General features: G+C 51.0%; 5 protein-coding genes across 5 annotated transcripts; 3 read left to right on the forward strand and 2 right to left on the reverse strand.

Moving 5' to 3' along the window:
• Window positions 1–690: 690 nt before the first annotated feature.
• On the forward strand, window positions 691–1607 carry STEHIDRAFT_119321 (uncharacterized protein). Its single transcript, XM_007301201.1, has 4 exons — window positions 691–863; window positions 913–940; window positions 1009–1113; window positions 1192–1607. The coding sequence occupies exons 1-4, from the start codon at window positions 847–849 to the stop codon at window positions 1273–1275; spliced, it is 234 nt and encodes a 77-aa protein (XP_007301263.1). The 5' UTR covers window positions 691–846; the 3' UTR covers window positions 1276–1607.
• A 4378-nt stretch (window positions 1608–5985) lies between these two features.
• STEHIDRAFT_129129 (uncharacterized protein) lies at window positions 5986–6598 on the reverse strand (the record flags this gene model as incomplete). Its single annotated transcript, XM_007301202.1, has 3 exons — window positions 5986–6011; window positions 6189–6378; window positions 6524–6598. The coding sequence occupies 3 exons, from the start codon at window positions 6596–6598 to the stop codon at window positions 5986–5988; spliced, it is 291 nt and encodes a 96-aa protein (XP_007301264.1).
• Window positions 6599–8352: 1754 nt separating this feature from the next.
• On the reverse strand, window positions 8353–9278 carry STEHIDRAFT_44068 (uncharacterized protein; the record flags this gene model as incomplete). The annotated part of the gene is made up of 4 exons (XM_007300307.1): window positions 8353–8630; window positions 8716–8763; window positions 8843–9076; window positions 9230–9278. Coding segments are annotated over 4 exons (609 nt in total), but the record flags the coding sequence as incomplete, so codon positions are not given.
• A 185-nt stretch (window positions 9279–9463) lies between these two features.
• Window positions 9464–10377, forward strand: STEHIDRAFT_93176 (uncharacterized protein). Its single transcript, XM_007301203.1, has 3 exons — window positions 9464–9984; window positions 10051–10113; window positions 10170–10377. Exons 1-3 carry the CDS (start codon window positions 9508–9510, stop codon window positions 10320–10322), a joined length of 693 nt encoding a protein of 230 aa, XP_007301265.1. The 5' UTR covers window positions 9464–9507; the 3' UTR covers window positions 10323–10377.
• Window positions 10378–11064: 687 nt separating this feature from the next.
• STEHIDRAFT_50936 (uncharacterized protein) lies at window positions 11065–11684 on the forward strand (the record flags this gene model as incomplete). The annotated part of the gene is made up of 3 exons (XM_007300359.1): window positions 11065–11175; window positions 11252–11417; window positions 11488–11684. 3 exons carry the CDS (start codon window positions 11065–11067, stop codon window positions 11682–11684), a joined length of 474 nt encoding a protein of 157 aa, XP_007300421.1.
• Between the last annotated feature and the right edge of the window lie 137 nt (window positions 11685–11821).

Here is an 11821-nt window from a genome sequence, read left to right on the forward strand (position 1 = left end):
AAAGTGGCCGCAGCGACTAATCCAAAAATACGACCACCATCGTACACGTGAATTTAGCTCAGCACTCACATGTACTCACAGAGAAGGGTTCAGATTAGGCAACTTCCAGGAAGGTGAGAAGGCCGAAGATGTTTAAGGGTATGTTGATTACGAGCCGCAGTCTGGAAGAGCAAGAGACGTGATCAGATGACAAAAGAAAGGTAGCAAAGGATACCGGAGCGGAAACATACGGAAGCGCGAGGTAATATTAGCTTTCTGAGGTCGAGGACGAACAAGCAGGCTGGTCGGATTATTTAAAACAAGCGAACATGAATGCACCCTCGTCGTGGTGGCCGTGGGGCGGCACGAGAAAAATGGGTGCAGACGAGAATTGCTGACGGTACGGACATGCGTGGTCGGGCAGGTCTAGCGTCATGAGTATGTGTATCGAAGTATCGGCACGTCCCACGAGAGACTCGTGCTCTGAAGAATATCCAATGGAGGCGTTGATGGATGTTGATCGTCTCGGAGGAGAGATCTAAGCGGAAGGCGACGCCGGCATTTGCCCTGCATTTGCCTCCGTCGCACGTCATAAACCGGACTGAACCAGCCTTTGAGCACGCTCGAACTGGGAGCGAAGCGCGCCCGTTCATTTCTTTGTCTCTTCCATCCGCATATAAAGGGCGCTGTCCTCGAACGTTTCAGCGATGCAACCCATCGACACCAGCCCTCTTCTTCGGCTCCTACACAGCGTGCCTGATCCGCTTCCGTCCCTTTCATCATATATAAAGCATTCGTTCATCTTTCCGAGGCCATCTTGTCCGCCCCTCCTTGCCACACCCCAAGAATTCTAGTACTCTATACTTCATGTGTCGCCGTATAGCGTGAGGGCCATCCATGTGCTTTTTGTTTCCTTTTGCTCATCCGTCACAGTGAAGGTACCAAATGGGCCCGTTGTGGTGTACGTTCGCCCACATAAACATCTCGATCTGGTCCGTATACACTCGGTCTAATATCACCGTCTTGCAGCACTTTCAGCGCCACTTAGTGGTGGCTATTATGGACTGCAACGCAAGTCATTGTGAACGTAGTGTCCTTCATCCAAAAGGCTGCCGCGATTCCAGCTGCATCAGGGTATGTCTCTCTTGCTTCCTGTGGTGGTCTTTGTCTCAGGTACTCAAAGACATACTTCACGGCTTCGCCGTCTCGCAGGATTACGGCGCAGATGTTCAAAAAGTCATCGACACAGTGAACGATGACTGTTTCCAGTGTCGTGCAGCAGCTGCACGCCGCTGAACGTCCTCGTCTGCATGATCCGAACTCATCAGTGGTCGCCCATCAATCGAATTGCTCCATTCCGGAACGTATGCATGGATTTTTGATTCACTCAGCTTTTCCACGGAACCCATACATCCTCGGATGCCGACATTCTCTCGTTGGTTATGCGTATCCTGTCTTCATAACGACTACAATAACGGCAAGCATTGTACATTATTTAATCCAATCGCACGCACATCCATCGCTTTATTGTACCTATCACCACCGTCCTCCTTGCACTGTACAACATATACCTCCCGCATCGTCAACATTACCGTCCGCATAATGATCCACACTGCACTGTATATTCTATCTGCTTCACGCTATCGTAACACGATTGTCCATGTGGACCTGCACAGTTTTGTCCCGCCAAGTGCCTCTCGCATACTTAGCTGTGAAAGCATTCTTTTTCCGGCGTCGAAAAAGTACAAGGTCATATGGGCGGCGTGGTTCTCATTTGAGACCCGACAGTCCCTGCCCAACTTTCCTCGGTGGTTTGCCACATGGGGAGATGCTGTCATTCTCGCTGTCTCGGTGCCTTGAAAATTCTTGAGAAGAATTGACTGTCATCTGCACCAGTCTTCCGACCATCTCATCCTATCCAGAACACCCTTCCATGTTTGGTTCGAGACTGTTCGAGCACAACCAATAAGGGAAGAAGTTTTATTAGGATCGGTTCTGCCACACTTTGTACCCGGATGAAGATAAGCTTATGCAGTCAATAGTTAGATATGCAACCACATCGAAGCAGAAGAATCAGAAACAGAGAGCGTCGCGAGAAGATCCCGTCACTCGGTCAAGCTGCCACGCCACAGCGCATCACATCCAACCGCGTGACGGTGTTTATTATCGTGAACCTCGCATCGTATTCTGGTTGGACTCCTAGAGCACTTATAGACCCATATAGTGCAGCTGCAATCCCTGGGGAGACTTCTTCATTGAACAATTACCTTTCAGAAATAGTTCATGCGCCGATCTAAGTAGAGCAGACGCCATACTGGAGCGGTATCCGAAGCCTCCGAGGCGTAATGTGACGGCCCACTCGAGACAATGCGATCGTAAGAACGTTCAAGTTAGCACGGAGGAGACTAGGAGAAGCGCAAAGTCTGCTGTAGATGACTCAACCTTCGAGACAAGTTGCCTTCTGAAGCTCCGTACGCGGTAGCCTGATGATCCGAAGACAGAAAATTCGGCTTGAGCTTGTGGTCTCGGCGTGAGGTACCTTGCCAGTGGGATACAACATCGATGTCCGCGTTCAGTCCGCCAGTACCGGTTCGCAAGTTTAAGATGTCTCGATTCGGACCTGTGGCATACGATCTAAGTGTAGAACAAACTTCCATTCAACAACCCGAGAATCAATGACGAAGATACAATGTATGGCGTACCTGTGTCTTGTTTCTGAAAGCCCAGAAGGTACGCGGTGCACGAACGAACGGGAACGTGCTGTCAGGAAGACAGCAGACAGCGCGTTATGATGCAAGCGGTATAAAACGCACGTCCTCTCGCCCAGGTGACTATCGGAGTCAGATCATCCGACGGTGGCGTAACCACCTGTAACCACTCACATGGTGATGTGAGGCATCGTAAAAGGCTACTGGCATTGGCGAAACATCCCAGTGAAAGTGTGAGGATCAGCACCGTGGTCGCGAATAACGCTTGCAAGCCCGAGACAAGAGAGACAGCGCGAGAGTCGTTCGGTTCGATTTTTTGCGCGTTTCGGTGTAAGCCCAGGAGCGTCAACGTAGGAAGCCCGTTCGATTCCGTCTGTCATGGCACGTTCGTGAAAAATGCAACTGGGCATCGGAACACTGACTTCACCTCAAGACTATGGTTATTTTTATGAACGGATAACAGTAAGATCTACGCACACTTCGCTTCTCGAAGTCCTCGTCCCGTGGGTACACTTGTGCAGGGTGGCGCAAACAGCCGCCGGCCTAAAGCCTGTGCGTGGTCATCTGAGACGTCAGGGGATCAAGATGAGGGGCAGAAGGACCAAGAGCTTGAACCTGAGTGAACTAAGGTCGATGGCCGGACATGTCCTCTTCGTGCCCCATGCACATAACGGAGACGGTATTTCGTGAGATATCTTGGGGATTGGTAGGGGTGGATACCAGGGTGGAATACGTGAGAAACCACATCTTATGGCAAAAAGGATGAGGGGAGCTCCGTTATGTTGCGCCCAAATACGAGGCTAACAACCATTGCGTGAAACATCACACCGAATATCTGATGCTCTGGGCTGACCCTACCGGTATAGAACTGGTCATAACATGCACACACGGCGTGCGACAGTGTACTTACCGCCATCGGGACTTGGACTTGAGCACTGGTCCTTGACTACGGATCACGCAAGGGGAAAGGCGGAAGTCCTCTATTTGTCGAGATTTGGGCCGACCCATCGTCTATCTTGACCGTGACGCCCCAGTTGTTTCCTTCATTCGATTGGACATTCCACAGGGCAGGGCCGAGCCATGGTAGTCCGCTTGCTTCTACCCAGGGAAGTTGTGAGATGGCGATGTGTAGCGGAGGTCGTGCCGATCAATCAGACCGTCTAGAGCGAACAATGACACCAGTCAGAACAAGTGAGTGACCGAGTCTTTCTTGGAGATATGAAAATTGCCCAAGGCAGAAAAGCTATGACATACGCACGCTAAACCCGAAGCAATTGAACTGTCGACCACTACGAAGCTAACGGATACACGGAAGTAGGAACGCCAGCAGTGCCCACCTATACTCCAAGCGTTCTTCGGATCAACGTTCCTTGCCAGCTGAGAGTCCTCGACCCGGGCTTCCAAGCTAGCTTGAAGTACCACCCCGGATGGAACGGGTTACCTCCAACCGCTGGAAAGAGATAAGGCCGAGAAGGAAGCCTACACCGGCGCCACACATCTGCACTTATAAGACCCGAACATACAGCGCAACTCCCGCGTCCGCTCGGGTTGTAGACATTATGTCCGGTACCGTTAACGCTTTTCTGTGAAACGAGATCAAGATTGTGAGGTCAGAATCAATCATTGCCAGCGTAGGAAGAAATGGGACAGCTCGTACTATTTGTTTGCTCCCTCCGAACGCTAAGACCGTCATTCGGTGATAGGGCTGAGTCGAGATTCCGGACGCCCTCGAGTGGAAGGGTCTGGGAGGAATATAGCTCGGAGCGACGGGCCTGAACCAACTGACGCTTTGTCTCAAGCGGTGGCTAGGATCACATTTTAATTCATCAAGACGGCATTAGTGACAAGGTGCAACACAGCGGTGAACATACCTCGGTCAGACTCTAGACATTGGCCTTGCACTTTTGGGTCAGGGTGGCGTGATGCGGTGCTCACAAGCACTATTTGTTCAGTCACTGGTACTAAGAAACGCATGAGGCAGAATTCGACAGCTGACCCATGACGACTGCGCTTCCTTTCCCCAAAGGTTCAACCAACAGGAAGATCGTCAGCTGGGCAAAGAATTCGATGGTTTCTGTACGGTTGTTCCAGACCGAGCGGAAGACATGTAGAGGGGTAGGAGAAATAGGACTCGGAAGCAACGCCACAAACTTTGTCCACAGGAACCACAATCAGAATTCACAGTAGAGCGTCAACTGATGAGAACAGTGTGGGGCTCCACACATACTAAATCCCACTTACGCCCACATCATAGCCTAGATCCCGAATTCGTACTATCCTTGCATGGATGCAAATGGCACACATGCCAACGCCGAGGATCCCCATACGAAACAGTACAAGTCCCGCCTTCCGAGCTCCAAAGATCGCCTTGAAGACTTGAGCAATACTGATGATGATGTCAATGTGTATGGCGTATAGTGACGATGTCGGGACTGCAACTTGCCTGGTGTAGAGAAAATGGCGTAATACCTGTCTCATGACGAAGTACACCGTTCGTCCTACACATAGATCAGTTCATAGTGGGCATCAGAGCTTCAAGAGGCGTACGTACCAGCCTGCGAGTCGATCTGACCGATGTTCAGGATCGGAAATGTGCCCAAAGCCAGTTTAATTTCAAACGCAGAACGACAAGCCATCGCAACGCCACACATCCAGCTATCGACTAGCTGAGATACGAATGCACCGAATGGAATACTCTGACGGCGAAGTCGGCATATCATTTATCTCTTGAAGGGGTTAAGAACAATGTGTCACGACCTTCACACCTCTCGCAATCACTTCGGGCAGTTCAGATGCGGAGATGATACATTTGGACCCCGTTACAATGTCGACAAGGGTCCGCAAGAAGTGAGATGGCACCTTGTACGCCATCCATTAGGACCTACCGCAGTCAAACCAAAGCCACCGTGCACTCTAGACTTGGATATACGCCAAGAAGCAACCTCGAACTGAGCAGGCAAGACGATTTTCCAGTATTAAGGACCTCCAAGGAGCAACCCGGAAGTGAATCCGTCGAACAAGGCGCCACTTCGTTGCCAGAAGCTAGTGTTGACTCCATCCAGAGAAGGCGGTCGTTGCCCCTGGGATAAAACTGGTGACCACCTTGACCATGGTTCGTCAAGCCAGACCGAACGGGGTGCATTTTGCCGCGACGCCAGCGGGAAAGCCGGGGGCCAGTATCCCAGCATAGACATGCCACAAAAGCGGATCCACCAACTTCGCAAACCGATAGTATTGGCACTCCTCCTAACACGACGACTTTCTAGAACCTCTACATCAGGAACCTCATAACAACATTCTAGTGAGCGTGGTTCTTGTGGTGCTCTGCAACAAAAAAAAATAGAACGGGGGTATCAGATCGCCATAATATGCTTCCCAGCAACACATCAAAGAGATACAGATGATTCGGGAACGTACTCAAGTGCACTGCACACAAAAATTCAACCAACCAACCCGTATGTTAGTCACTATACCAGAAGGTGAGATGGGATGAGAACGCACTCTGGTAGTCAAGAGTATACCCGATCCCGAAAATGCCAAGCATCATCCACGCAATGGGGGCAGCGGACGCGTTCTTGCCATTGAAGAAACGGGCTTTGAGGCCGCCGAATGCGGGAGGAGGCGCACGGCCCTTGGGAAGCTTGCCGTAGAAGTTGACGAGCGGGGTGAGGTCACCGCCCTGACCGGCAGACTATCCACAGAGGTGCGTCGATGCGAAAGTAGAGTGCCATGCAAAAGAAACAAACAAAGTATCGTGAGTTGTTGAGTATACATGGTATGAACCCGGATGTGCTCGGGAGGTCGCAGGAGCAGTGGTAAGTTGTTGCAAGACTCACGAGGATGGTGGGGGAAGCGATTTTGGGCGGGACAAGGCCACCGAGCTGTTGACGACGAATAGGAGAGGCGCGCATGATGCAAGGAAGGGATACGGACGCTGTCGGGGACAATGAGGAAGGGCGTGTGCTGGATGCAGCAACCGTCGAGGAGGACTGTTTGTCCCGAGCAAACAACGGCCGTATTCGGAGCACCGTTCGTGCCACGCCGCTGGCTCCGAACGTGCCACTGCAATGCGGTAAAGACATAACAAACCATGATTTCCCTCAAATTTGCCCTCGCATAGGAAGGGGTCAACCAATCATAGTATGAATCAGGTCAAGACAATCCGGGCGAGTGCTTCTTTGCTACATATATATTTTACGGATTTTTCTGTTATGCCCTGGCCATCACTGGCAGCTTCGCACCGTGACTCTATCCTCGCCTGACTCTCCTGATGATTTGGTGTTCTGGGTTTTTGAAATCAATTTACAGCATTTTACGAATGACCGCAAGCACCGGCTTCATGGCTTCCAACATGCATTCTTTTGTCTCGAGAGCGAGGTCGAATGCATATCTCGCCTCAGACTCCGAGAATCAAGTTTCCCCTCGGCGGGCTCCCATCCGTTTCCTGCGCCTCGAAGGCAAATTCCCAGTTGCTCGCCTGGTTGGTATTATTTGGCAGAGGTACACCAAGTACATACAATCGTTCGTGGGACCTATGCACACATTACGCATGCTATACAGCACCTTTCCTCAATGGAAGCGCCTCCTCCAAGGTTTCACTCGTACTGCTATTGCGCTTCCTCGAGGCTATGTCGGTCTACGGACACCGCTTAGGATCACATACTTTACGGCGACCTGATACTCTGACTCCATCCGACCACTAGTTGCCACGAACCTGGATGATTCAGATGGACTATAGTCTGTGTCGTTTAAGAAGCCCGTCTGCAACTTGACAGACAGTTTCCGAACGGATATGATGTGTTATACAGCCATCGATTGCACAGCGTTCGGTTGATTGCAAAAGAGGTCTATACTCGTCTCATGGAGAGTGGAGGAGCTGAGGAGCAAAAGTGGCCGGCGGCTTATGTGCTGTATGCGGCGGTGGACGTTCTGCGCCCTTTTATACATGTAGGTGTGTAAGGGTCAGTCAGGCTTAGCCATTCAAACTTTCCCCCGTCTACTATTTATTTAATGTACTTCGAAGGAAAGATTTGTCACCTAAGATAAAGTCTGCGTTGATTAATATTGAACATCATGTAGAACTGACTAAGCTTACTTCTTGCAATGGAGCATGGGGATGTCTGTTATAAATTGCCCGGGTGATAAAGGCGTCTACGCGCTATTTTGGAACCATGCTTACCTTCCTCCGTATTGGTATAGTGCCATGTTGAGCGAATGACAGGCCGATTCTCGAACAAGACATGGGAGATCCTGCAAAAATGTTGAGGTCATGGTGAAGACATTCCATATGCTATCGTGCAGTATGAGTGCAAAAAGTCACAGCGTTGAAGCTGAAGGTGACGAAGGAAAAGGTCATAAATAGATGACGATGAGCGTCCCGTTTTTGGAAAGCCAAAGCAAAAGAAAATATGCATGCAGGAGGCGGCGAGACCGGGTGAAGGGACGGGTATGCAAGTAACGAAGATATTACAACGACAACAGCGACGACTTGAACGAACCGATGATGGCGATTTACAGCTCCACCCAGACTCGTCAACGGCAGAAGAAAGTCTCCCCCTCTAGGTTGTTAAAACACGACGACCGACGTCAGCCCACATCCTCATCGCCGTTTTGGCTTTAACGACCCCTTCAGCTTGTCTTCCTTCTCCTTCTCCGTCGTTTCTACCACCGACATCTTCTCTGGGATCTCTGGTGTGACCGCTTCAGAAGAAAGCTCTCCCGCTCTCGAATCCGACCTTGACTCTTCTCCTCTCAAGCTTTCCTCCTCGTCTTCATCATCCCGCTCCGCCCACCACCGACCGGCTTGAAAAACCATCACGCCTGTGAGCGCGACGCTGCAGACCAGATGTTTTGATGCGAGGTCGAGTGTCGCCACTTTTAGTGCTTCCGGGAAAGAGGCGGTGGAAATTGATGGTGATAACGTGGAGAAGTTTGACAGGAGGTCTGGCGGAATGGACGCGAAAATGCATGTTAGTTGCCACGTTATCGAGTCCCTTTCAATAGTCCTGCTAAAAGCAAGGGGACATACTGGGAATGACAGAGTAGATGTAGACACCAACTGCCGTGCAATATAGGACTGTATGACATAGCAGAAACAAAGTATCAGCAATACTGATCTGACAAAGTTGAACTATCCGAGAAGAGAAAAGACTCACAAGCACTTCCACCGTCAAACATCAAGTTCCCAGCAGCACCATCTAACAGACTCCACAGGATGGCGGTTCCGCCGAGTACAGTGATGCCTACGGCAAGGTTTGCAAACCATCCGAAGAATGAAGGCCCTTTAGTGAGGATGTGGTAGTACAATGCTGCCGTGGCAAGGTGTTCATCTGTCACAGGTCCTTTCCACAGTGTGAGGGAGTCCGCAATCCAATGAGTAAACAAGAGCCCTGTTTCGTAGCATTGTTATGGTCCGCGAGATGGTGGTAACGAAGAGAGGTGTTGGCGAGACCACGAAGCACAGAAGCAAGCGTGAGGAGACCGCAATACCAATATCCGTCAGCTCACACATGGCCGTACTCACGAAGCACAAAAAAACATACCGAGAAGAAAAGACGTAGCACAAATGATGACACTAATCCGGAGAGCCATAACCAGGAAGATGAGAGAGAAGAGGGTGAAGCAAGCGCTCTACCGTCCGGCCTGTGATTGCAAGGCTTTCGTGGATGAAGTGCTGCGTGCCGCCAAGACGCGTCGAAAACATTCATCGGACGCTCTTCTACACTAACTTGTACGTCACCTCGTCGACTTAGCGTTCCAAGCCTTCTAATATCCTGCTCATTTTTCTCAACATTACTCAGAGCATCGGAGGTCATAAATCATGCAAGCTGTCCGGCTGTCATCGCGCTCAGCGGCTCGATTCAAGCATGGCGTTCCACTCACCCTCACGCGAGCTCTGAGCACGCCCTCATCGTCGTCCGAACCGTCTCTAGCCTCGTTCTCCGCCTCTCAAAACCGTCAACCATGGTTCGTCGACGATACTGAACCTATATACGCAACACCACGACCTCAATCCATCCGCAATTCTCCTGCGTTCTCACCACTCCTTCCGTCACTGCCTCCTACCATACCCGACGAACTGAAAGAGCTTCACTCTGCGCTCGCACTTTCACCGCATCTGGAGCCTTCAGCACTTGTGGTAAGAAGGCCACTGCCTACTCCTCCAGGACCTCCTCCTCTAGAGGAACAATTGCCAAAGGGCAGGAGAAAGAGGGGTCGGACGTATGTCGGTGAGGGTGTAAGAGTTGGGAATGGGTTATTGGAAGGTGGTATTTGGAGTTGGGTTGTGCTTGCTCAGGTGCGTAGAAATGGCTCCATCGCCTCAAGTTGGCTCGTAAACAAGTTTCTCATTTGCTGTATGCAGGTGAAAGAAGGCACGGAGAATAGGGGCGCCATCGAATCGGTAGTGCGCATTGTACGGAAAACAGTAAGTCTGCCTCAGTCCGGTGCTCAGTAGACACGTCACTGACCAACTACATATAGCTACTAGGCATGAACCCACCACTTCCACTTCCTCCGAATTCGAGGAGAAAGATCAGTGACGGCTGGGCTATGATAGACGCAGGCGACTTCGCGGTTCACGTCCTCAGTCTCGAGGCCAGGCTAAAATTCTTTACTGACCGGAGTCAGTGGTAGACTGGGTCTTGTCGTTGCATCCTGTGTGAGCGCTCCTTGGGGTAATATACTATCCGTCTGCGGAACGAGTAATAGTTTCTTTCGTGGGCATCCGAAGTATTCGCTTTCTTTCCTGCACAGTGGCACCGGCGCGCTACACTTCTTCTCTGACTGGTTTGTGCCCTTACATGCTACTCGCAGGGCTTATCGACTTGGTCCCATTTGACTTGACCTGGCATAATCTAGGCGCGTAAACCTTGGCGGCCACGAGAACTGTGAGTGGCTCTAGAGGAAGTGGAATCACTCCACAGCTGTAGGCGCAGAAGTGGCGAGAAGAGACTACACGACTAGTTTAACGAGTTCTCGTTCATTCATAAGGACCATTTTGTTTCTATTCAGCTGCTTCAATGGTGAACAATATTCGAGGCGAAGAACTTAAGGAAATTCAACCTTCGCTCAGACGTTTCGCCACTACGCCACACGAGGCTCGTAAGACTTTTCTCCCGCGCCACCCGCCGTATACGACGTCACCTCCCCGTCGTCGTTTGCTCCAAAGGTAAGAACGGAACCTCTCACATTCTGACGTCTCGCTGTGGGCCTCCAGGACCGCCGACGTCATATCAATCAAGGAGTCTCCATGTTCGACCTGTATAAATAAGACCTCCGGGTCGCCTCACTGGCCATTCCCTCGCATCTTCCATCCACACATAACCACCAACTTATATCACTACTTATATCAACCACCCATACACATCATATCAAAATGTCTTTGAACGACCACAACCTCGGCACTGCTAAGGGCGTTGACATGCACCCCGGCGTCGCCAACCCCACCACCTCGAGCATGCACACCGACCCTCTTACCTCGAACTTCGTGAGTGACTTAACCACGGGCACGCGACCTTTAAAACTTGGGCTTATAACTGATGGTGTTGGCACTGTTTTTACAGGTTACGGACCCAACGACAGAGGACTTGGGTGCCGGTGCCGGCTCGAATTTCACGGGACACGAGCAGGCTCAGCGAACCTTCAAACAGACCGCCGGTGTTATTGAGGGTCGCCCAGGAATCATCGAGTCCTCGAACATCGATCCATTGAACGAGAACTCGAATAAAGGTTCGTCAATTCCACTTCGATTTAGTTTAAGAGGCTTGGTGCTGACATCCGGCCTCGTTGACCTGTACAGATGACGGCTGGGCCAACGCAACTCGTGAGCCTGGCGCGACTACCTCGTCAAGCACCGGCGTCGTGAATAATGCTATGGGCATGGCTTCTGGTGCTGCTACCGTTGCTGGTGGCGCGGCTCGCATGGCTTATGGCCATGCGGTGGGCGACGAGACGTTGAAGGCGGCGGGTAAAGAGCAGGTGTATGGCAAGCAGTAGGCGCGTCATTTAGGATGAATAGGTCAAATGCTGTATTATTCTAGTGGAAGTACTCTGTCGTGTAAAAGATGTATTTTTAGTACCATGGAGGATTTCATACCGTTTTCGCGATATCTGAGTGTCTGCCATCCAATTCG

The sequence above is a fragment of the Stereum hirsutum genome (assembly GCF_000264905.1).
Source record: "Stereum hirsutum FP-91666 SS1 unplaced genomic scaffold STEHIscaffold_3, whole genome shotgun sequence".
NCBI lineage: Eukaryota > Fungi > Basidiomycota > Agaricomycetes > Russulales > Stereaceae > Stereum > Stereum hirsutum.